We start from the raw sequence: 24,054 nt of genomic DNA, 5'->3' as shown, positions 1-24,054 counted from the left end.
CATCAGGAAAAAAAAGCTTGTTTCTACCAGTTTCCGTTCTTTAGTAATCAGCTGTAGAACATAGGTAACTTTCAGGAAAATATCAGTTCCCGACTAAAAATGTTCCTAGGTGTTGTAATTTTTATAAATGTACATCCTGTATATTAAATGTATGTCATATCCCCCCCACCCCCACACACACACCAGGATAACCAGACAGACAGCGGCATGGTTTTAGCCTCGGAGGAGTTTGAGAGACTTGAGCACAGGCACCGAGGGGCGGGGTCAAAAAGGTAACTAGGATATGATAACTAGTACCAACTTAGTGTATTCACACTACTTATGTATACTTGTATACATGTTTTGTGGTCCTACCGTCAGGCGCATGAGCAGCAGCAGCAGCACAGAACCTCTGACCTCCTCCCATGGTTCTCTGGGGCGAAGCTTTGGCGCCATCAGCTCCAGACATTGTCCCAACTTCTTCAGCCAGCTGTCAGGTCAGACCTTCTACAACAACGAGTACGGACACTTGTCCGAAGAAGGTTTCTGCGGCGGCGGTGGCGGTGACTTTTTCTCCCCGCTAAACACCCCTTCTTGTTTGGCCTCCTCCAATGTGTAACCTTTACAGAAAGAAGAACATGTTAAGGTTAAGGAGTAAATGGTGAATATACGTGGGTTGATATTGTGCCTGACATTCCTGCAAACAGCCACTGGGTGGCAGCAGTGTGACTTTAAAGCAAACCAAGTATTTTCTTACATTTATACTGTATATTTTTATCTTTTGTATTCACTGCCTTGTTAGGGAAGATATAAAGAAATTATCTCCTCACTTTGTGTTTGTTTCAACTGTATTTTTAAACTGTGTGTGTGTGTGTGGGGGGGGGGATTGGAAAAACAGCTGTGCACCACAAATGCCCCCCCCCCTAAGTGTTAACCTATTAAAAAACACACAAGTCTTAGTACCAATGACAAACTCCTGTCATGTTCCATGCAGCTTAACCTGATTGCAGTGTCATCGCGCGGTGACGGAGGCCACCTGAGGGATGCAGGGTGAACAAAAGGGGCTGAGTCATGAGCCATGAGGTTCTTATCAGCGCTACATACAGTACTCATAGTGACTAGCTTATCACCTTCTTATGAGCTGACATCACACATGACGACCTCTGCTGTAAATGAGGTGTCTTGGTGCAAGGTCCACTTCACACAAATAAGTACACATTTACAAGGCTCATCAAAGGACGCCGAAAAGGTTCGATTTCTTTTTGTCTATTTTTTCCATTCAAAAACAGGAGCTCAGTTCGGCAGTTTATTAACAAACACTTTGTCTGTTTTACTTTACAAAAAAGTACCATGTTGTATCTTTGTTTACCTGAAATCGAGAACCAATACATGACAACAGAAACATTCATTCATTTTCTACCGCTTATCCACATTTATACCTATGGATAATTTGGAATCGGCAATTAACCTAGCATGTTTTTAGGAATATCGAAGGAAATCGGAGTACCCGTAGAAAACCCACGCATGAACATGCAAACTCCACACAGAGATAGCAGAAGGTGGAATCGAATTCAGGTCTCCCGGCTGTGTGGCCTGCACGCTAACCACTCAATCACCGTGCAGCCAAGAACAGAAACATGTCAAAATAAATATGATTTTCATTAACAATCTGTCAAGGACTTCATTGGCACCTTTACATTACACAGAATTTCAATACACGACTGTAAAATGGGAATAAAACGGTAGACGTACTCTATGTCCATATGAATGTTAACCAAAACAGCAGCAAAATGCCTGAGAAAAATAAAAATGGGAACATTCTTTACAAGAATAAAGGAGTTTGCCACAATGTCAGTACTTTTCAGTCATTTTCCTGCTTTAAAGTGTTGCATTTTTGCAGAAATATTACTACTTTCTCAGTAAATGTGACTATTCCCCATATTGTACGTTTATTCCTGTAAAATCGAAAGTTCATCAAAGTGTGACCCTAAAACACAAAAATAAAAAAGACAAAAAAAACACATACATGTGGTCACATTTTTTTTTTAAAAACTATTTAAAAAGGACATTGTTGGATGGCAGTATTGTCCTCGCCTGTTTATAAAGGTTAATTGGTTCCTGACCCAACCGCGTTAAATTAATTTTTTCGCTATCCAGGATTCAATTTAATTATTTTCAGAGTTGTAAGTCTTATACTGCTGACACTATTTAGCCTTAAAGTTCTATTTTTTCCAAACTTAAGAAGTCAAAAACTTACCACTTCCACACTAGATGGGATGAGAGATTTTTTGTTTTTTTAATGTAAGGTAACCTAATGTCGATTCTCAAATCACAGTATTAATATTTGACCTACTCCAAGTACTTGTAAGTAATGTTTGTCTGTTGAAACGATGGAAAATCGCATAACTAAAAAATGTGTGGGTTTGAATGAGTGAATTAATTTTATGATAAAATGGGATATTGCGAGGGATGACTGTATTGTTCTGGTGGAACGTTCTAAAAATGACACAGTGATCATCAGTGTAATGTATATAATGTAAGGGTGTAAAAAACGGTATTTTTTAGTTTTAGTGATAGGCAGTCGAAAAAATAGTGAAATAAAAATAAAAATCAACTTCATTGTAAAAAACATCAGTTTCAGTACGTTTTTGCTCCCTTGGCTGACCCCCCCGACACACTCTGAACTTGGACATGTGATAGTCAGCAACCATATACGTCACAGAACAGAGTGAGCCTGGGGGGGGGGGGGGGGGTGTCAGTAACCGAGATGGAACGCGTGTAGCCTGATAGTGAGATCCCCACAGTGCCGGAACCCCTTCCATGGTCACCGTGATACCTGGATTTAGCTACTTTGCACTTATAAATAAGTCATGGGTGAGGGGTCGGGGGGTTGGGGGGGGGGGGGGGGGTTGGGGGTGGGGTGTCCTGGGAGGAGGGCTGTCGGTGTCATCCTCAGGACATCTTTCCGATCTGAATCTTCTTCCAGGCCTCGGATGCGGTGAATATGCAGGAGTCGATGATGCCCGCCACCGTGAATGTCCCGCCCACGATGGCGCAGATCTACACACATACAAACACACACAAACACACACATAGAGTGATACGATCTGTCGGTTTTTGACTGCTTGTAAACTGCCTTGGTATCCGTGTTAAGTGCATGTAATCGCAAGCAAGAATGCAAGCAAAGAGTTGACTCACGAGTGTCGACTCATGAGTCATAAGCATCGTCATCGCCAGCTTTTTAAGTTGCGTGAAACCAAAAACAACACAATGAGTGGAGCAATTTAGTCCTCAACTTTGTAGCACGTAAGCAGGAATATGTACAAATAACACAAAATAATACACAATGTCAGGTGATTAATATTCATTAATACAAAATAGAAAACATGTACGGCTCCATTAGCGTTACTTAATAAACCAGCGCTTTTGCATGGTTGAAAACAGGCTATTATTGGATTAAGAAATGAATATTTACATAGATTTGACTTATTATTGGGAAAAAAAACCTTAAACTATATTATGGAAAGCAGGAAGTGAACAAATGTAACAGTTACTGATTATAAAAGTACCAGATGGAGGGGTAGGATTTAATAAACTTTGCTTCTTCCTACTCCTTTTGGACATGTGGAACTGTGAACTGATTATGTGATGCGTTCAATTGTAATCTGATGCATGTTCAAATGAAATAAAACCATTACCATAAAAATGGCTAAATAAATCAAACTATAAATAAAAGGCAGAAGAAGCATTCTAATTGTGAATGTAATATTCTACATTGGCCACTAGGTGTCAGTAATTGTTTGCTATGACCAGACCAGGCGTTTAATGTGAACATCTGACATCACTTCCTGTCTCCCACAGTTATTATCATTTTAAAGGGCTTATTTACTATTATTATGTAATTTACTATTATTATGTATGTAATTAATGTCATTAAGTATGAATGAGACTGTGATGTGAATGATTGTTTGCCTGTATGCGGCCTGTGTACCACGCCTCTCGCCCGAAGACAGCTGGCATAGACTCCAGCACGCGACCCTTGGAAACACGCTATCCATAAAAAACATCCGTTATGTCTTTCTTTCTCTGGCTATAGCTACTATTTCAGGCAATACAGTTGTAAAGGTGACTATAGGGGTGTTATATCATGTATACAGGTCTCTAATATTTAAAAGAAACATATTTAGAAGCTCATATACAGGTTTTTGATGACATAACCATGAAAATATTCAATTAATTAATATTGATTAATTAATTAGCAATTAATTAATTAGCAATTAATTGAAAAATTGACTTATCGCAGACTTATCAAAGTCTCCAAATTTGATTTATATGGTTTTTCTTGGGACAGGAACAATGGTTGAATAAAATAATTACTAAATACCTCGCTTTTTAAAATAGTTTTCAAAAAGTAACATAAGTTAACATAAGCAACAATACATAGTCAAAAGAAAAATATATTAATGCAGTCCAATTAAAAGCATGTATTGACAAATTGCCTTTGCTGCTCAAAAATGGACATCATGTTGTACTTATCAGCACGTAGACGCTCCACTGGCTCTTCCAGAGTGTTGCAATTTGTTTACTATAACACCTTAAGGGTCTTCAATGTAAATAAAGTGACTTTTGTATTCGTTTCCTGCTATGAAAGCCATGCTAGAGTGACTCACGGTGGTGATGAAGCGATAAAGAGGCTGCCTCCTCTCTGTGTATTTCACTGTGATTGGACTGAGGTCGTAGCGAAACCAGATGGCCGGTATGATCCTGCCCGTGTGGCTGTAGGCGACGTATTCCTGCAAAGGGACACAGCCAAAGCATACATTTAGCAGTATGACTTTTTATAACCAAGAGTGTCAAAACGAGCCCGAATGATCGGGTAATCGCATTCTTATCTTGAGGCTGTGTCGTTTATGAGTCATAATAGTAACGTATTCTGATAAAAAGTCACCATATGTGATTCATTAAGAAGGAATCTTAACCAAAAGCAGATGAGGTACCATATGAGGACAAAAAAAACAATAGTACACATTTATGATGGCCTCAGCATACTCTACAACCTGCACTGTGATGACACTTAAAGTGTCCATGGTTGTTTCCGCCCACCAGGAATGATTTACCAGGAAAGTGTGCACATCAAGTCATGTCCGAAATCAAAGGTTTGACATTTTCAAGTCCTTACAAGTATAAAAATACCAAAATAAATACAAAAATACCATGACCTAGTAATTTGCAAATTAAATTAAATTCTCATCTGTATCATGTTGCTACATGTCGGTGGTGGGTGGAGGCGGGGCCAGTAGCATACACAGCATGCATAAGAATGGAATGTAGTATCTATTAAATTAGTATATTGCAATATATTGTCATATTTTTTAATTGCACTTGCACTTGAAAAGTAATGGGTCGTGTGGTTAGCGCGCAGACCTCACAGCTAGGAGACGCGGGTTCAATTCCACCCTCCGGGTACTCCGGTTTCCTCCCACATTCCAAAAACATGCTAGGTTAATTAGCGACTCCAAGTTGTCCATAGGTATGAATGTGAGTGTGAATGGTTGTTTGTCTATATGTGCCCTGTGATTGGCTGGCGACCAGTCCAGGGTGTACCCCGCCTCTCGCTCGAAGACCCCCGCGACCCTCGTGAGGAAAAAGCGGTAGAAAATGAATGAATGAATGAGTTCTCCTCCTATTTTGTGTGGAAGTGGTAACTTTTTTGCTTCTTATTTTGTCTTTCCCCACCCTCAGCCATATCGGTGTGGAGTTTGAAAAAAACTAAAAATGGGCTGCACGACGGTCTAGTGGTTAGCACGCAGACCTCACAGCTAGGAGATGCGGGTTCAATTCCACCCTCGGCCATCTCTGTGTGGAGTTTGCGTGGGTTTTCTCCGGGTACTCCGGTTTCCTCCCACATTCCAAAAACATGCTAGGTTAATTAGCGACTCCAAATTGTCCATAGGTATGAATGTGAGTGTGAATGGTTGTTTGTCTATATGTGCCCTGTCACACTGTGTGTGACTTTGAATTCCCATGGTATGCAAACAGGAAAAAGGGAAGTATGACAGCACCTTGTTTGCCACTGTGTACTGGTAGGAGAACCTCTGTTTGCCCGACAGATCTTCATAAACTGTTGGAACAATCTTCAGGATGTAGTCATGTGAGGCGAGCGCTGAAAGGGAAATGTAGGAGTTATAGCTTTTTATATTCAATTATGGATTTTTTTTTTCATTCACTTAATTTGATAAAAATGAAAGAAAGAAAGAAAATGTTGGCTATCAAAACAAATGATTAATATTATTATTACATTATTAACAGTATTAGTGACATCATTGTAAATCCACCAAAACTACATTGCAGAGACCACAAGCCAGCTGGCAACTTTCCTGCTGATATGCCAGCAGTTTGAATAAGTTTGCATCAAGACTGGAGTCAATCAGCCATCTTCCCATCTCACTGAATCACATCACATCACATCACATCACACCCTGTAATCATGATAATGTGTATAATTACGCACGATTAGAGGACAGCCTGTCAGCTCCACCTAAAGCATTGAAGGCGCCTTGGACTTTTTGCACCTGCGTAACAAAGGAAAAGATTAGTCATTTTTTCAAAATTCTGTCCACTGAGGGCCACATACTGAAAAATGAAAGGATACAATGGCCAATTTGATATGCATAGAAGTTACAGTATATGTATTTCAAAAATAAATAGCCTGCACCTCAGCTTCGTGATATTAGTGAAAAAAAGTGCATTATTAGTACAAATTCTGCTCTCAATGATCAAACTAATTTTTTGTAAAAAAAAAAAAAATGTCTATTCAGATCATTTGCACCTGAAAAATTAAATATTGTGTGTTTTTGTGTGCAAAATCAACCTGAAGCTTTTCCCCAAAGGCCAACTTGTGGATGATGTGGGTCATGTCAGGATTTTGGGGCTGGGCTGTGGCGCTGTGTGTGGACACGTGGAAGTTTCCTGGCACCTGATCACACATGCACGGGCAAATATTATAAATAGGGTATTCATCGGTTAAACCATAAACTTACTAGCCACAACATTAGGTATTATCGCACAGTTAAATTACAGCCAGTATAAAAGCTGTACTGATGATGCACAGTTTGTGTTGTTGAGAAGAAGAAGTTGATGAGAAGTGAAACAAGACGTTAAAAACCCAAGCGAGTCCAATTGCTCTGATTCAACACTCAGTAAGACAATTTAATAATAATAATAATAATAATAATAATATGATGCCAATTTCTTCTGCAGACCACCCCTTTGCTTTGGTCAATAAATCAAACTGGACATTAAACAGTACTGTCATACCTGGTCGGGGTGGAAATTGTGCCTTAATTCCTTACGTCCTTAAGTCCTTCTCCTGCTAAAGTTCGATCGAGTGGTCCAGAAATATGACCACACATGAGATGACTTCATAGACATCGACATAAGACAGTTTTGCACATGTCATTTAGCACTTTTAGCACTATTTCCACCAAATAAAAATGCATTAGTTTGTCTACAGTACACATAATTCAGTATGAGAGGAGACTGTGGTTAACAAATAACACTTTGAGGGAGTCGGGAAAATTCAACGTTCTTCACCCTTCGGACAACAAACCATCCTACTTGACACGGGTGAATGTGTTAAACGTACAACTGCTGGGTTAATGATTGTGTGGCTTTACGGAGAAACTGACGCATGAGACGGTTAGACGACACGCTAGGAGCTTCATGAGGTCCAGACATCGGAAGCAACAAGTAGAAGTGCGGGATTTACTTTGTTGATGGTGAACTCTCCTTCAAAGCGGCAACCGGCTCCTTGGCTGAGAGGAACTTTCATCGAGTTGTCAATGTGGCCGACCTCATGGCGGCCCATCTCGTCTTGGATGTCCAACCCCACCACTGGAAGACAAGCGTGCAGTGTCCTGCTTAGGTTCTTTACAGTCAATTAATAAAACATGAAATGTACAATAATGAGTACAGCAGGGAATTGACTCATGAAAAATGGGATCTCTGATGACATATGTACAGTTAGATTTAGAAGTATTTATGCACCTCTTTTACTATTGCTTCCAATTATGAAAAGTAGTGGCGTGTGATATTAAAAAGTATGATATCAATATTTTTGGCATTTTTCATAGACTGTATATGAGGGGTCTCAAACATGCGGCCCGCGGGCCAAATGTGGCCCGCAGGACACTAGTTTGAGGCCCCCACCTTGATTGGAAAGTTTAATGTTAGTGCGGCCCGCGCAAGTTTGATATGGATGCCGTATGGTATCATGTACCCAGAAAAAATGATTACGTTTGATTAATGTTCATGTTAAAGGTTAAATAACTGTTAGTTATCCTCCCTATCCGTGTGGAAGTGGTAAGTTTTTGATATGGATGCTGTATGGTATCATGTACCCAGAAAAAATGATTACGTTTGATTAATGTTCATGTTAAAGGTTAAATAACTGTTAGTTATCCTCCCTATCCGTGTGGAAGTGGTAAGTTTTTGATATGGATGCTGTATGGTATCATGTACCCAGAAAAAATGATTACGTTTGATTAATGTTCATGTTAAAGGTTAAATAACTGTTAGTTATCCTCCCTATCCGTGTGGAAGTGGTAAGTTTTTGGCTATTTAAGTTTAAAGGAAATAACTTGAAGGCTACCGTTTAGGTCGCTAGCTCTCTAGTTTGCGAGTTAGCATGTGTCTCAAGACCCTGCAGTTGCGCAATATGTTGTAAATAAAAAAAGTATAAATGTGACTATAGTCGTGTTTTGTCATGTCTACAGGGCTCTAATAATGCTTTGTTCATTTTAATCTGAAAAAAATAATTTGTCTACCCACCAACTATATGTGGTTTCTTAAGTTTTTATTATTTGCCGTTTTGTTATTATTATTATATTTATTTATTTATTACTGATTGATTGGTTTTCTTTATTCTTGATTTGTTTATTTATTTTTCATCTTATTTTGTGTAGAAAAATAAAAAGTAAGATAATTGAGAACAGTGGAATGTTTTATCAGAGCTTTTCTTGTAGAAAATCGAAACCAAAGCCAAGTTTATTAATTTTTCTGTTTTTAATAAATGCGTTTTTTGGGGGGGGAAACGACACAAATGACATGACACAAATCTCCGAGTCCACTTAGTGAGCCACAATGAGGACCTGCCACTAGCAAGCAATGCGAAGGTCCTTTTGTATACTACAAAAGTAGTACTGTGATATTGCAGGCATTTTGTTTTTCAAATTGATATCACTATTTTGTTAAATAATGGTTATTTCAAGCATCCTAAAATGACTTTTTACTGATGTTAGTTCCACAAAAATACTGTTCTAATGGTGGATAAGTCAGGGACTGTATATACTCTGCATTTTTTCACAGCGAATAGAATGTGAACATTTGAGCAGGATCTTGAGACATAATTTAATTTATGTTTTTTTTTTGTAAATTTAAAGCTGGATGTTAAAGCTTTATTTATCCAAATGCCACACTTTCAGTTTTTACTGTTCTAATCAAATAAAAATGTGTTTAGTAAGTGCATATTGCTGGTGTAATCCAGTTTTTCCAGAAAATAATCTTTAACTACAAGAAAAACGAAAAAAATATCGCCTTGTTAACAGTATTGTGATATATCGTATCGTGATACTGTTTCTTCTGGCCAATACACCCCCCTAGTGGCTATCAAATGTAAATGTTCTGACTGTGTTTGTGTGTTGGTATTTATAACCTCCCTGTGTGCTACTCCAATACAGTAAACCAAAAGGAAAACACTTGTCATTTAGTCCAAACACTTTTGATCCCCTGAAAATTAAGGTGTAAAAAAACAAATCACAATTCCTAAATTGTGCATTTTTAATGCACTTCAGTCATCTTTGTGTCATTGAATCCATCGTGGCGATGTATATATATATATATATCAATATAGTTGTGGAGAATAACTGCATGCTCACATCATCCGTGACTTGCTACTTCTCATAAAAACCATGTGTCTTAAAACCCGTTGAGGAAAATATTTTCCAGAATACGTGCCGAGTAGTTCAGTACATCTTACTAAATTTGACCCACGTGGTGACTAACGTGGAAATATTTGACCCAGCCTACCCAACCCCCCCCTCCCCCAACATCTCCGTTGTGTTTGTCCATCGTCACTAACCACTATTCGTGTAGCACCTCCCTGCAGGCTAGTGAAGCAGTGGCCTATTTTCGGTGTCTGGCTGTGTGTCGACTGCGAGCACAGGTGGGATGTCTGCTAAAGACCTCCACATGCCGTACGTCTGACCTTTGACATCTGTGGCATGTTGGACACCCCTAACCCCCACCCGCTTCTTTTAATGGTGGTATCGAAATACAGCACAGAGATATCAGGTCGTGTTTCTCCTTTTTAAGAGATTAAGAGTTCCAAAAGTGAGTGTGGGGTGGGGGAGAAGAATATGATGATGATGAGGTTATTATGAGGCATGTTCTGCTTTTCCAATTAAGTCATGCATCAAGGCCTAGCAACATGCTAAAGGTGGAAAGGAGGAAGGTGCTGTTTAACTCTGGAACAGCAGATACGGAGGATGTGATGACAATATTCTCCATAAGTCTGGAAAATACCAAATTTTACATTTGAGACAGAAAGGCCAGATGGTGTTATAGTTTGGATTTTAGCCTGGCTTTTGTTTGGTGTGTTATGAGTGATCTTGTCATAACAGAAGGCCAGCAGCTGTTTTTCCGAATGCCAAAAATGTCTTCTGCAGAAATCTGGACCCAATTTTTCCACCATTTGTTTGTGAGCATTGATTAAATCGGTGGGTTTGTATTACGAATGAATGTTTGAGTCTTCTAGTGGGCTTGTCCAGGACGTGTAAAACGAAAAAGCATGGCGAATGACGATGGAGACGGTGCACAACAGACAAAAAACAAGTAGAAGCCAAAGAAAGAATATATGTGTATATATTGTGTATATACTCACAATCACAGTGTAAGTTTGGCAAACTGATGTTTAAACTCACTTCTATCTTCCCACCACTGTCTTTATCTGGGTCATCCACATACAGTTCGTTTACACTGCGAATGCAAGAAGAACGCTGGTTAGAGTCCGATAATACAATAACAGAACTTTCATACAGAATTCCAGCATGAGCTCTAGCACTACTGTCCAATGAAACACAGAATGAAGCTCAGATTATCAAAGTTAAGGAAGACAGTTTTTACACTATTAATGTGTGAGATTACATATCATATCACCTTGTACTTCAGTACGTAGAAAAAAAAAACTTAAACTATATTAGGAAAGCAGGAAGTGAACAAATGTAACTGAAACAATTTTTAACCGAGTGGGTGGCACGCAGGCTTCACAGCTAGGAGACCTGATTTCAATTCCACCTTCTGTGTGGCGTTTGCATGTTCTCCCTGTGCATGCGTGGGTTTTCTCCGGGTACTCCGGTTTCCTCCCACATTCCAAAAACATGCTAGGTTAAATGCTAGGTACGTACTTCGGTATGAGGTGCATTATTAAAAAAAAAAAAAAACTTGAACTGTATTATGGAAAGCAGGAAGTGAACAAATGTAACAGTTACTGATTGTAAAAGTACCAGATGGAGGGGTAGGATTTAATAAGCTTTGCTTCTTCCTACTCCTTTTGGACATGTTGAACTGTGAACTGATTATGGGATGCATTCAATTGTAATCTGATGTTTGTTCAAATGAAATAAAACCATTACCATTGATAATTATGGTTTGATTATTTCTGTTTCCATTACTTTCTATTATCTGTGGAAAAAATCTTTTTATTCTGGAGAAACTGCAAATGATTGAAATTATTTTCATTGGACAGTAAGGCTTGCCTATGTCAGCACAGTAAATATACATTGGTAACCATTGGGAATATATTGGAGGATTTGTGCGTCTGTGCCAATGTAATTTCCGTACCGTCACACCTCACTTCATGCCTTGCTTTATTACACATTACCTAGAGGTTGGTGCACATACAAAGACAATTTCCTGTGACAAAACAGACTCCCGGCACAAAGCGTCAAAATGAGGGCAGTGACATTTGTGATGACGTTCAGTTGTCGGGTATTCCAAATTGCACGTTTCGAACGAGTGTAGCAACCAAGCAGCATCTTAGTGCATCTTGCTGCCATCCAGGATGTTACAACATATTCCTGTGTTTAGCAAAAAGTGTGATACCAGGGCTCTACATTAAAAACAAAAATGACTTGCCCATGGGGAATCCTTAAGGTGAAAACTACTTGCCCGAACTTGCCCCATGTAAAATGAAAAGACTGCCATAATGATATCATGTAATGTTTGTGGCATCACATGAGAATCTCAAATAAAGATGAAATGATTATCATTTCTTGTGGTTGTTTTCCTACATATATCATGATTAAATAGATCAAATTGTGGACATGCATGTTAACATAGCATGCCATACTACCTTACACATCGTAGTCGTAGTAAGCAGTGATATTTATAAGTTGTGCACCACAATGAAACATTGTTGAATAGACACAAGTGTTTTTTACCAGAAAAAAAGGCTCAATGGTCAAACAATAATTTGTGAAGCAAAGGTGAGAAAAATACACAGAGAAATGGAACCGCTAGATTTTGTAGCTTGTGCAAAATCAGCACTTTGGTATTGGATCTAATCGGTGGTGTTTCATTGTGACCGCTTCAAATTGTCACAGCAATGTGATTCGCTCACCTGTGCCATCATTTGATTTGCTGCCGCTAATAAAATACTTGTTTAGGAGCCACTGTTTCATTACTTTTGGGGGTTTTCCTTCAGAAGTTGTTGAAGAATTAGACCAGTGGTCTCAAACACGCGGCCCGCGGGCCAAATGTGGCACGCAGAACACTAGTTTGAGGCCCCTGCCTTGATATGAAAGTTTAATGTTAGTGCTGCCCGCGCAAGTTTGATATGGATGCTGTATGGTATCATGTACCCAGAAAAAATTATTACGTTTGATTCATGTTCATGTTAAAGGTTAAATAACTGTTAATAGTTATCCTCCCTATCCGTGTGGAAGTGGTAAGTTTTTGGCTATTTAAGTATAAAGGAAATAACTTGAAGGCTACCGTTTAGGTCGCTAGCTCTCTAGTTTGCGAGTTAGCATGTGTCTCACCGCTACATTTTGTAGCTTGTGCAAAATCAGCACTTGGTATTGGATCTAATCGGTGGTGTTTCATTGTGACCGCTTCAAATTGTCACAGCAATGTGATTCACTCACCTGTGCTATCATTTGATTTGCTGCCGCTAATAAAATACTTGTTTAGTTGGCACTGTTTCATCATTTTTTGTTGTTTTCTTTAAGATTTTGTTGAAGAATTGTGACCATGTTGGCAGGGACGCCATGATAGATGTTTTCGTAATCAAACGATCGCTGATTGGTTGATTGCAAACAAGAACGGGTGTGGGTAAAACGAGGACTGCGGGCTAAATAAACGATTCTGATTGGTCCATTTCAAGATTTGCAAGGATTGGTTTTCAAATTATCACCGGAATTACGCAGTCTGTGTTTTACCAACACCCAACAAGAACCGCTTTTAAAAAAAAAACTTGGCAGTACGGCATTCCAAAGTGCACTTCCCCGACGGGAATATCACTGATTGGATTTACTTTCCCGAATTTTGTTTTAACTTGCCCCGGGCCATCGGTACATCGTTATTGTCGAGGCCTGGATACCTACATTTCAGTAGCTATGAATCCCGTCAACTCTGAGAGGAAGAGGAAAAGTATGAAGACGCAGCAGAGGATGGAAACTGCAGGGCAGAGGAGAAAAAAGTGTGAATGAGTACCTTCCTTTAAACACACAGAAAGGCAAACACCAACATCACATTTGGCATTTCTCACATATTACATGACCGTTTTTGAAAAGATGATGCAAACCAAATGAGCTAGTCTGCTCCATGAAGGAAACGAAGTTGGACGTGTGGTGCTGACATGAAATCACCGAGGCTGTAAATAGTTTCTCTGAATAGCAGCTCTAATGGTGGTGTTAAGCTTGCTTTAACGCTGGTTTTTAAGACACCCTCCTCCATTAATTACACATGAAATGCCATCACAGCGGGACACCATGACGAAGCTGAACTCATTGACTCCTGCATATCTAAGCATCTGGGGAGTTTTATTTCAAAAGTGAAACTAATCATCTAAGTGCTTGTATTAAAAAAAATGTTGTCATGTGTGTTGTGTGTACCAAAATAAATAGCAAAGGAGCTGACGTGCTTGCACAACTGCGGTCTGACCGCTATGGTGAGAAGCCTCGGCCAGAAAGCTCTCACTCAGCAGGTGAGGCGTGTTTATGTAGCAACCGTCTCCAAGGATCACAGTCACATGACCTTGCGGTTGGCAGGGCGTCACAGTCATACTTGTGGCTGTTAAAGGATCTGCTTTGGGTAATGTTTAACTGACAAACAACAATGTCACAATGACACACGAGCCAGTAATTCAGGTTGAAGTGAAGAGTCGAAGGCACTACGTACTGTAAAGTTATTCTAACTGGTTGGGGAGGCGGGGGGGTACAGTTGGAAAAACTGACAAGCAAAGTGACATAACATGAGCTCATTTTTTTTCTTAGTGTTCTCTCGTGGACTCAAAAAGTGAATTCTTTAGCAGTTCTGCACACAGAACCGTTTGACTCTGCTCAGCCCGAGGACCATTTTGAGCATCAACTCGGGCAGGACTAACACATATTATACATGTCACTGTGTCCACAGCTAAAAGGGGGTGGCTCCGGAAGGCACTGTAGTTGAAAACAGAGGTATTGTTCGAAGAAAATACAATACCCCCAAAGGAATGTGGTGCTAAAACAGACCAACAAGTGCGGCAGGGGTCAAATATGTCGCCTTTTGTCAGGAGCCACGGTCGTTTCTGGTCGCCTCTAAGAAAGCCGCCCCAAATATCGACAACAACCCACTTCCCTTTCGGACCAGACAGTAGATGGCGACAGGAAGGGTGGTGACTCGACACAGGAACTACTTACATCCCTTTCCTCTTGGGTGGGGAAATAGACATCTTTAGCAGCCTCCTTCCCCGTCATCCAGGAAGGTATTTGTAACGAGGACCACTTAAACATTATGTCATCAGGTCTGCATATGACTAGCCTTTTGTTCTTTGTGCTTTCATCATGTGACCGATATTAGAAAATGAGGAGCGCAAAATGTGTCATGGGATCTTCTGAAGTGGCGAAAAGTCAAGAAAGAAAAAAAAAAAAGAAGGCAATGATTACATGATGACTTATTGGTGACAAAGACGGAATGTGGGTGGAATTATATTCAAAGATGCCTACGGCTGTCATTAACATTGTTGTCATACTAGCTGTGCTTAACAGGTACTACGCCATGCACACTGACTCAGCCAGGATATCTATCCATCTATCTGGGCGAGAAGGCACTTGAATCACAGCTGTCGGTGACATGAACACATTTGTCACTTTGTTCAATTCTTTATGCATTTCAATAAAACCACATTTTATATTTTTTATATTTTCCTGGTGGGCTGCACGGCGGTCGAGTGGTTAGCACGCAGACCTCACAGCTAGGAGACCAGGGTTTAATACCACCCTCGGCCATCTCTGTGTGGAGTTTGCATGTTCTCCGTGTGCATGCGTGGGTTTTCTCCGGGTACTCCGATTTCCTCCCACATTCCAAAAACAAGCTAGGTTAATTGGCTAGGTTAAATGTGAGTGTGAATTGTTGTTTGTCTATATGTGCCCTGTGATTGGCTGGCGACCAGTCCAGGGTGTACCCCGCCTCTCGCCCGAAGACAGCTGGGATAGGCTCCAGCACCCCCCGCGACCCTCGTGAGGATAAGTGGTAGAAAATGAATTAATGAATATTTTTACAATTCATTGGTATTGTAGAGCAGGGGTCTCAAACACGCGGCCCGCGGGTCGTAGTTTGAGGCCCCCGCCTTGATATGAAAGTTTAATGTTAGTGCGGCCCGTGCAAGTTTGACATGGATGCTGTATGGTATCATGTACCCGGAAAAAATTATTACGTTTGATTAATGTTCATGTTAAAGGTTAAATAACTGTTAATAGTTATCCTCCCTATCCGTGTGGAAGTGGTAAGTTTTTGATATGGATGCTGTATGGTATCATGTACCCGGAAAAAATTATTACGTTTGATTAATGTTCATGTTAAAGGTTAAATAACTGTTAATAGTTAACCTCCCTATCCGTGTGGAAGTGGTAAGTTTTTGATATGGATGCTGTATGGTATCATGTACCCGGAAAAAATTATTACGTTTGATTAATGTTCATGTTAAAGGTTAAATAACTGTTAATAGTTAACCTCCCTATCCGTGTGGAAGTGGTAAGTTTTTGGCTATTTAAGTTTAAAGGAAATAACTTGAAGGCTACCGTTTTGGTCGCTAGCTCTCTAGTTTGCGAGTTAGCATGTGTCTCAAGACCCTGCAGTTGCGTAATATGTTGTAAATAAAAAGAGTATAAATGTGACTATAGTCGTGTTTTGTCATGTCTACAGGGCTCTAATAATGCTTTGTTCATTTTAATCTGAAGCTGCTCAAGTGAATCCTCTCATAATAACAATATATATCGCAATATATTCTTTGCCATGTAAACAATAATAAAACCATGTTAGAACAGTTACAAACTGACATCGTCTGGATCCTTTAATAGTTTTTGTCGGAGTGAGTGAGAGATGTGCGATTCTCTGCTGAAACACTTGGGGCGATGTTTTCTCAACCACAACTTTTGTTAATCTTTGTCGCAAGCGAACAATGGCAATTAAAGAGAGACGTGGATTGTTATTAGAGCTCACTGGAAATAATGAATGCAATTAACAGTCACTTCTACTGTAATGTACAGCCTCTGTTAGAGTTCATAGAAACACTTTGATTTCCACACCGTTTTGCTTTGCTGTTTTATCACAAGCTGTCTTTGAAAGCGTTCACTTAGCTAGGAGGTTACAGGTGCAGTAAATATGCAAAGCTAGGTTTCACAAATTTATAACAAGAACACCATATGCCTACGATTCTGCAGTGGACAAATGATCTCACAAAAATAACAAATTATTGGTTTGCACTCACTGAACGCTCCTGTGTAGGTGGGCTGGGTGAGATCTTTTGGTACTTTCCTGTAGATGTCGAATCTGAGAAGAGAAAGGAAGAAGGTGGAAAGAGAGGTGAGGGGGAGGGGGAGAGAAAAAAAAGATTGAAAAGGTAAACACTACGTGCAGAGAAGGGAAGCACACTTTGTACCCATCAGGCTGTGCGATATTACAGAAGAGTGCTGGAATGTTAGCTCTGGAAGACAGCCATGAGTTATGCAGGCCCAGGCAGACGACTGCAACACATACACACACTAACACACCCAAACACAGGCCTAATGTCTGCAGTGTATTTCTGACCTGACCTTAATAAAAAGGTCTCTTATTTTTTATAATTTCGCAATGTTTTCACGTTAGAGAAACCCATTTATTTTTACTCTTGAGGGCCTGGAACCAATTCATTGCAATAAATAAGGAAGAACAGTATATCTTATATTTAAACCAGTGCCTCTCAAATAGTGGGGCAGTGGTACTTTATATGCTGCCAACATGTACACATTTTTTGTACACTTATGCTTCACAACTCTCCATTTTGTTGTATTTTCTAGGTTCAAGTATAAAAATACGAAAATAGAAAAAGATACAAAAATACCATGACCTAGTAATTTGCTAATTAAATTAAAATTCTCATCTGTATCAGTCGCTGGTTGTTTGTCTATATGTGCCCTGTGATTGGCTGGCCACCAGTCCAGGGTGGACAGGTGGGATAGGCTCCAGCATCCCCGCGACCCTCTTGAGGGCCTGGAAGGACAGTATATCTTATATTTAAACCAGTGCCTCTCAAATAGTGGGGCAGTGGTACTTTATATGTTAGTGCGGACCTGCTAACATGTACACATTTTTTGTACACTTACGATTCACAACTCTCCATTTTGTTGTATTTTCTAGGTTCAAGTATAAAAATACCAAAATAGAAAAAGATAGAAAAATACCATGACCTAGTAATTTGCAAATTAAATTAAATTCTCATCTGTATCAGTTGCTGGTTGTTTGTCTATATGTGCCCTGTGATTGGCTGGCCACCAGTCCAGGGTGGACAGGTGGGATAGGCTCCAGCATCCCCGCGACCCTCTTGAGGGCCTGGAAGGACAGTATATCTTATATTTAAACCAGTGCCTCTCAAATAGTGGGGCAGTGGTACTTTATATGTTAGTGCGGACCTGCCAACATGTACACATTTTTTGTACACTTACGATTCACAACTCTCCATTTTGTTGTATTTTCTAGGTTCAAGTATAGAAAAAGATACAAAAATACCATGACCTAGTAATTTGCAAATTAAATTAAATTCTCATCTGTATCAGTAGCTGGTTGTTTGTCTATATGTGCCTTGTGATTGGCTGGCCACCAGTCCATTAACAACGCAAAAAAATTGTGTCCAAACGCATATAAAAGGACAAACAAAAATTCTAACTTTTTCAACAAGTTGTCAGCAAGCGGTGAATCAGAAGCGAAGAGTCATTACCAAGTGACACATTCAGCTCTTCTGAAGTAATGTTATTTAAACCTATTTGAGGAGCGAAGAGGAGGGAAAATGTGCGACTCAACACCATAACTATTTAGGTGAATGAGCTCACGAACATGTCCTTTTTGGGCAGTGATACATTTTTTGACCTAAACTGAACCACTGACAACACAGAACCTCACACACTCCTTCCTCATCTCTTACTAAAACAGTCACATCTGTTGACATTTCTTCCACAGCGAGCTGCCAGTGAAATCATCACTGTTGAGGCAATGCTGGGTGGGGGAGGAAGCGGTAGGGAGTTGCTTCCTGTCCGGCCCGATCCCTGCTACTTCACTTTGTTTTTTCTTCTCTTTGCCAGTAGGGTCCAAGCTTGGGTCCATTCAAGCTTTTTATTCGGTCACTTCCACTCAGAATTTCCTGTCCTTGGGTCAAACCGCATTGGGTGGCGTCACAGAGAAGAAGGAAAATACTGACAATTTTTTAAGATCCTCATGAAGTATATGAAGCAGGGATATAGACTTGTTTAACTTGTGTTCCGCCTAGCAACACATCTCATATCAGTTTGACGCAAATTATGATCCCACTTTTCACCGTGAATGTTGAAAGAAAAAGTGGCATAAAAAAAACATACTGACGATGACATTTGATGGTATTTCAAAATATTTACATAACTGATGGAGTGGAGATGGAGAATACACACTGGAAAATGATGAAAAAGATTTTTAAAAATGATAAAAACTTGACTATTTTGTGAACCAACAAACATTTAAGATAGCCTTATGGGTGGAAAAAAATGTTTTATTAGTACTAAAGATAAATATATATATATAAAGTATTTTTTGTTTTAAACTCTATGCAACTAAAATGACACCATTTTTCTTCATAATATAACAACAATTTACTTTTGTGCAATTGTGACTTTTTTCTTGTTAGAACTTTTTTCCCTGAATATTTTCCAAAAATTATATATTATAATATAAAATTATTATATTTTAAAATTACATTTTATTTTATAATATTTTATAAAATTATTTTTAAAAAAATAAATGTTTTTTTTCTTCATTTTTGCTGTTTTTTTCCCTCAACTGGTTCAACTTTCTTCATGTAAATTGTCTCCATGTAATTTTTACTTTTTCCCATAATATTGTCACGTTGTTATTATTGGAACATAACATATCTGCAACCTAATTTTGGAAAAATTACTATTATTAATTTTATTTATTTTTTAATAACTACATTGATGTAATTTTCCCATAATATTACGGTGTTGCTACTTTTTCTTGTTAGATTACAACCTTTATCTCTTAATATTTTTACTTTACTTTTTGTTAAATTGTAAATCATATTTTTGTGTCACAGGCCAATTTAAAAATTATAAAAAAAACAGTCACATGTCACATATAGCCCTCCCAAGGCCATACTTTGGACACCCCTGCTCTACAAACTAGAGATTTCTCCAAACGAATGAAAATGCCCCACAGCGATCTGAACGGATTGTGAAGTTTTGTGCAAACATCCTAATGGTCCACCGTAAAACAGTGTGTGTTACACAATGAATGTGTCACACGACTCCATCATATGACACGTTCGTCACGCAACAAGTGCAGGTGTCCTAATTACACATTTTTGGCATCACCGTCACTTCATGACTCTGTGTGTACTGGTTGCGTTCCACACCAATAAAGACAAATATTGGAACCCGGGATAGATAGCTCATAACATTGCAGCAGAGCTGTGTGTGATTTTGCTCGGTTAATTGGCGACTCCAAATTGTCCATAGGTATGAATGTGAGTGTGAATGGTTGTTTGTCTATATGTGCCCTGTGATTGGCTGGCGACCAGTCCAGTGTGTGCTCCGCCGCTCGCCCAAAGACAGCTGTGATAGGCTCCAGCACTCCCTGCAACCCTCGTGAGGATAAGCGGTAGAAAATGAATAAATTTTTTTTTAGGTGTTGAACTTGCGCTAGTGTAATTATCACAATGGCGATAAAGATCAGATTTGAATTGTTCCAACCTGCTTAGTAGTACACTATTTCAAAAGATTGCACCTTTGATAGGCTCATTCATTTCCTCCCCTGGAGGACACTATGTAATCATGAATATTAATGTTGACTCGAAGAGGTCATCCTTGACGCTTGTAATTTCCTGAATTGTTGTCAGCACGTCTGCCTCGCTCCGTCACGCCTCCCCACAAGACCTCAAAATGTTTAGTAATTAGCGAGAACACCGTGTACCGTCCACCCTCTGCTGACCCCAAGAAATGAAACACACAAGGTTGCTTTTTAAAGACAAAATCTTACAAAATAAACCATATGAAGCACATGACTCATAGTGAGTCAGTTGTTCATGAGTCCTCCTCGAACTAACACATTGCCTATGATTTAGGGCAAGACAAAAATACAAGAGACTACCAGAATTAGCTCTCATAACACATTTTACATTTTCTAAGCTGCGGCGTAATTAAACCATTACTTGTTTGCCATGAAAATTGAGTGTGTATCTAAAGCCTCATTCTCACTAATGCTCACTTAATTTAGCACTACTCTAATGCTGGCTATAAAAGCCACCAGTATCATATTGTTAGAGTACATCATCATTTTCCATAATCTTTTATTCATAGGGATGGAAAGATCATCTATTCATTCAATGGCTAGTTAAAAATCTGACTGTGTTGAACTGACAGTGTGCAACCAGCAGAGGCGCTGTTGATTGGGTCATTCATTCATTTTCTGCCGCTTATCCTCACAAGGGTCGCGGGGGTGCTGGAGCCTATCACAGCTGTCTTCAGGCGAGAAGCGGGGTACACCTTGGACTGGTCGCCAGCCAATCACAGGTGAGTCATGAGTGAGTCTTAAGGTACTGAATAATCCAAGGCCAGATTGACATATTTTTACATTCCCAATAGGTACATTTGTATTATTCATTCATTTTCCAAACCGCTTATCCTTACGAGAGTTGCGGGCATGCTGGAGCCTATCCCAGCTGTCTTCCATTGAGAGGCGGGGTACACTCTGGACTGGTCGCCAGCCAATCACAGGACACATATAGACACATATGTACAAAAAATGTGTACATGTTGGCAGGTCCGCACTAACATATAAAGTACCACTGCCCCACTATTTGAGAGGCACTGGTTTAAATATAAGAAATACTGTCCTTCCTTATTTATTGCAATGAATTGGTTCCAGACCCTCAAACGGGTCGCGGGAATGCTGGAGCCTATCCTACCTGTCCACCCTAGACTGGTGGCCAGTCAATCACAGGGCACATATAGACAAACAACCATTCACACTCACATTTATACCTATGGACAATTTGGAGTCGCCAACTGGTAATGGTAATGGTTTTATTTCATTTGAACATGCATCAGATTACAATTGAATGCATCACATAATCAGTTCACAGTTCCACATGTCCAAAAGGAGTAGGAAGAAGCAAAGCTTATTAAATCCTACCCCTCCATCTGGTACTTTTACAATCAGTAACTGTTACATTTGTTCACTTCCTGCTTTCTATAGTTTAAGGTTTTTGTTTTTTTTTAATAATGCACCTCGTACCGAGCATTTAACCTAGCATGTTTTCGGAATGTGGGAGGAAACCGGAGTACCCGGAGAAAACCCACGCATGCACAGGGAGAACATGCAAACCCAGAAGGTGCAATTGAACTCGGGTCTCCTAGCTGTGAAGCCTGCGTGCTAACCGTCGGTTAAAAATTGTTTCGGTTAGAGCAGTAGTTCCCAAACTTTTCACAGTGGAGTACCTCTTCAGGCATCTGCCTGGAAGTCATGTACACCCCCAACCCACACACACCTGCACACTTAAACACAAACCCCCCACTTTAGGAACCTCTGGGTTAAAATGTTTGTTAGAGTCAGACCTCCTGAATCAAATTAATGACACTAACCAAGGTTCCACATTGATTTGTTTCCCCCATTGAGGTTGTTCAAAGCATCTTTGTTGTTTTCTTCATAGTCTATCATTATATTTCAAGTTCCCCCATAACACCTCAACCCTCTAGTCTAAACAATCATGTGAGTTGTGTTCAACCTGCAGGTTCTTCTGCATTTGGCACTTAGAATAATAGCCATCTCTGAGAAAGTACATTTTTTGAGCGGTTCACGGAACTGAACATCCTGTGCTGTGCATCACATCATTCTAGGAAAGTGTACGCTTCAACCTATTGCGCAACCGACAGTATGGTGTGACAGACTCTGCTGAAACTAATTAATTGGTCAATAGGGGGTCTGTTTGAAGTGTGGCAATGCAGGTTTTGTGTAATGGGTCTGCAGAGAAACTAAACAGGATATTACAAAAGGATAACCTCTATGCAGGAGGGATGTGGGTTCTAATCATATAGTCTTTGTGTGATAATCCTTAAACAGTTGAATGCAATGTAATTAAGGTGTGCATTTTTCTAAATTCATGCAATAATTAGGATTTTGATTATGACTTAATGTGTTAATTGTGTTGGCAGTGCCAACAGCTTTGTATCTGTTGTCTGGTGCTCTGGTATCAATGGAGAGGCATTGCAGTTGCTACAAATGGACTGTCTGCTGATGCTGAATCATGAATGTGTATTAGGGGACTTTTTTATACTTTAGTTAATGAGTGAATTCACACCAGACCCTCACTGTGGGCTAAATGTGCAGCCTAGCAAGCAGCATTAGCTACCAAACACTGAGGCGAGTCAAAGGAGTTTCTCCACGCCTAATAAAAAAATAATTGGTTATGGGGAATGTCAAAAAGGAGGCTAAATCGGAGATTCTGCGAAAAACAACCAAAAATGTCACAATGAAGCCTATTCATGCCAGATGTTGACCACCGTAACAACTTTACCTCGCTCATTACTCACCGCTATAGTCACCCACAGCTGAAATGGATGCTAACTTCCAAAAAGAAGCCGGAAGGCCCGTACTCACCTCCTAACATCGAAAGGCATGATGCTTGCACGGTTTGTGGGTTGATTCAGGGCCAAAATCACAGCGACCGCACGGTTCTTCTCAAAGCTACCGGTTGTTCATCGGTACCGGGTTGACGTCAGCTTAGGACGCTTAGCACAATGTGATTGGTGGAGAGATACTTCCGGTTTGTCGTGATTCTACTTCCGGTTTGGAATCCAGACGTATTCAGGTAAAAAATGGAATAATAATAACGAAACACAAGTACATAAAATGTGTTTTTCTTAATAATCCTTTCAAAATACTTTTATATGAATAAAATTACTTATTTCTGACTGATAATGTAGTGAAATGTAGTGAAAATGTAGTCAACTTTATCCTCCTGAGCCTTTCTGTCAGACATTTTATGCTATATGCAATGCAAAACATACAAAGTATGTTTTTGAATTATTATCCTGGCTCGTTCTCACTCTTCACTTAACATTATGTAACCCTGCACATTGAATAACATAAGATAACTTCAAAATATCACATGAACTAGCACATTTCAACAATTTAGAGCACTGTTTTAAAGTTATTTGATTTTAAGAGGTCAATTCAGACAAAGAGACTGGAAAGCCTGTACGTTTAATTGGCCGATTAAAGTGTGACATCAGTAGTTTT

The 24,054-nt window shown here is 39.6% G+C and overlaps 2 protein-coding genes and 1 long non-coding RNA gene across 3 annotated transcripts in view; 1 reads left to right on the top strand and 2 right to left on the bottom strand.

Annotated features, from left to right (window-relative positions):
• Positions 1–795, top strand: part of flt4 (fms related receptor tyrosine kinase 4) — a 59,375-nt gene extending 58,580 nt beyond the window's left edge. The window contains exons 29-30 of the mRNA XM_058063205.2: positions 187–272; positions 361–795. Of these exons, the coding sequence (XP_057919188.2) occupies positions 187–272; positions 361–598 (324 nt within the window). The 3' untranslated portion in view covers positions 599–795. The remainder of the gene's footprint in view (positions 1–186; positions 273–360) is intronic.
• The window catches only part of LOC131110272 (uncharacterized), a 61,760-nt gene extending 60,955 nt beyond the window's left edge, over positions 1–805 (bottom strand). Inside the window, exon 1 of the long non-coding RNA XR_009120865.2 lies at positions 355–805. This is a non-coding gene — a long non-coding RNA (uncharacterized LOC131110272). The remainder of the gene's footprint in view (positions 1–354) is intronic.
• A 447-nt stretch (positions 806–1,252) lies between these two features.
• Positions 1,253–23,578, bottom strand: ergic1 (endoplasmic reticulum-golgi intermediate compartment 1). Its single transcript, XM_058063206.2, has 10 exons — positions 23,413–23,578; positions 17,006–17,067; positions 13,641–13,713; positions 10,919–11,013; positions 7,748–7,872; positions 6,851–6,955; positions 6,491–6,551; positions 6,042–6,142; positions 4,650–4,772; positions 1,253–3,039 (listed from the first exon to the last, which is right to left on the bottom strand). Exons 1-10 carry the CDS (start codon positions 23,430–23,432, stop codon positions 2,932–2,934), a joined length of 873 nt encoding a protein of 290 aa, XP_057919189.1. The 5' UTR covers positions 23,433–23,578; the 3' UTR covers positions 1,253–2,931.
• Between the last annotated feature and the right edge of the window lie 476 nt (positions 23,579–24,054).

The sequence above is a fragment of the Doryrhamphus excisus genome, linkage group LG22, assembly GCF_037039965.1.
Source record: "Doryrhamphus excisus strain RoL-2023G ecotype Guam linkage group LG22, RoL_Dexc_Guam_v1.1, whole genome shotgun sequence".
Classification (NCBI taxonomy): Eukaryota; Metazoa; Chordata; class Actinopteri; order Syngnathiformes; family Syngnathidae; genus Doryrhamphus; species Doryrhamphus excisus.
The sequence above is the reverse complement of the archived record's forward strand: the minus strand, read 5'-3'. Positions and strand labels throughout refer to the sequence as shown.

Coding starts and splice junctions, on each gene's coding strand:
- ergic1 (XM_058063206.2), bottom strand. CDS start 23,432: ATGCCTTTCGATGTTAGGAG. Junction 11,014..13,640: donor GGATTCATAGCTACTGAAAT/GTAGGTATCCAG, acceptor TTGCATTCGCAG/TGTAAACGAACTGTATGTGG. Junction 4,773..6,041: donor AGTACACAGTGGCAAACAAG/GTGCTGTCATAC, acceptor GTCCCTTTGCAG/GAATACGTCGCCTACAGCCA.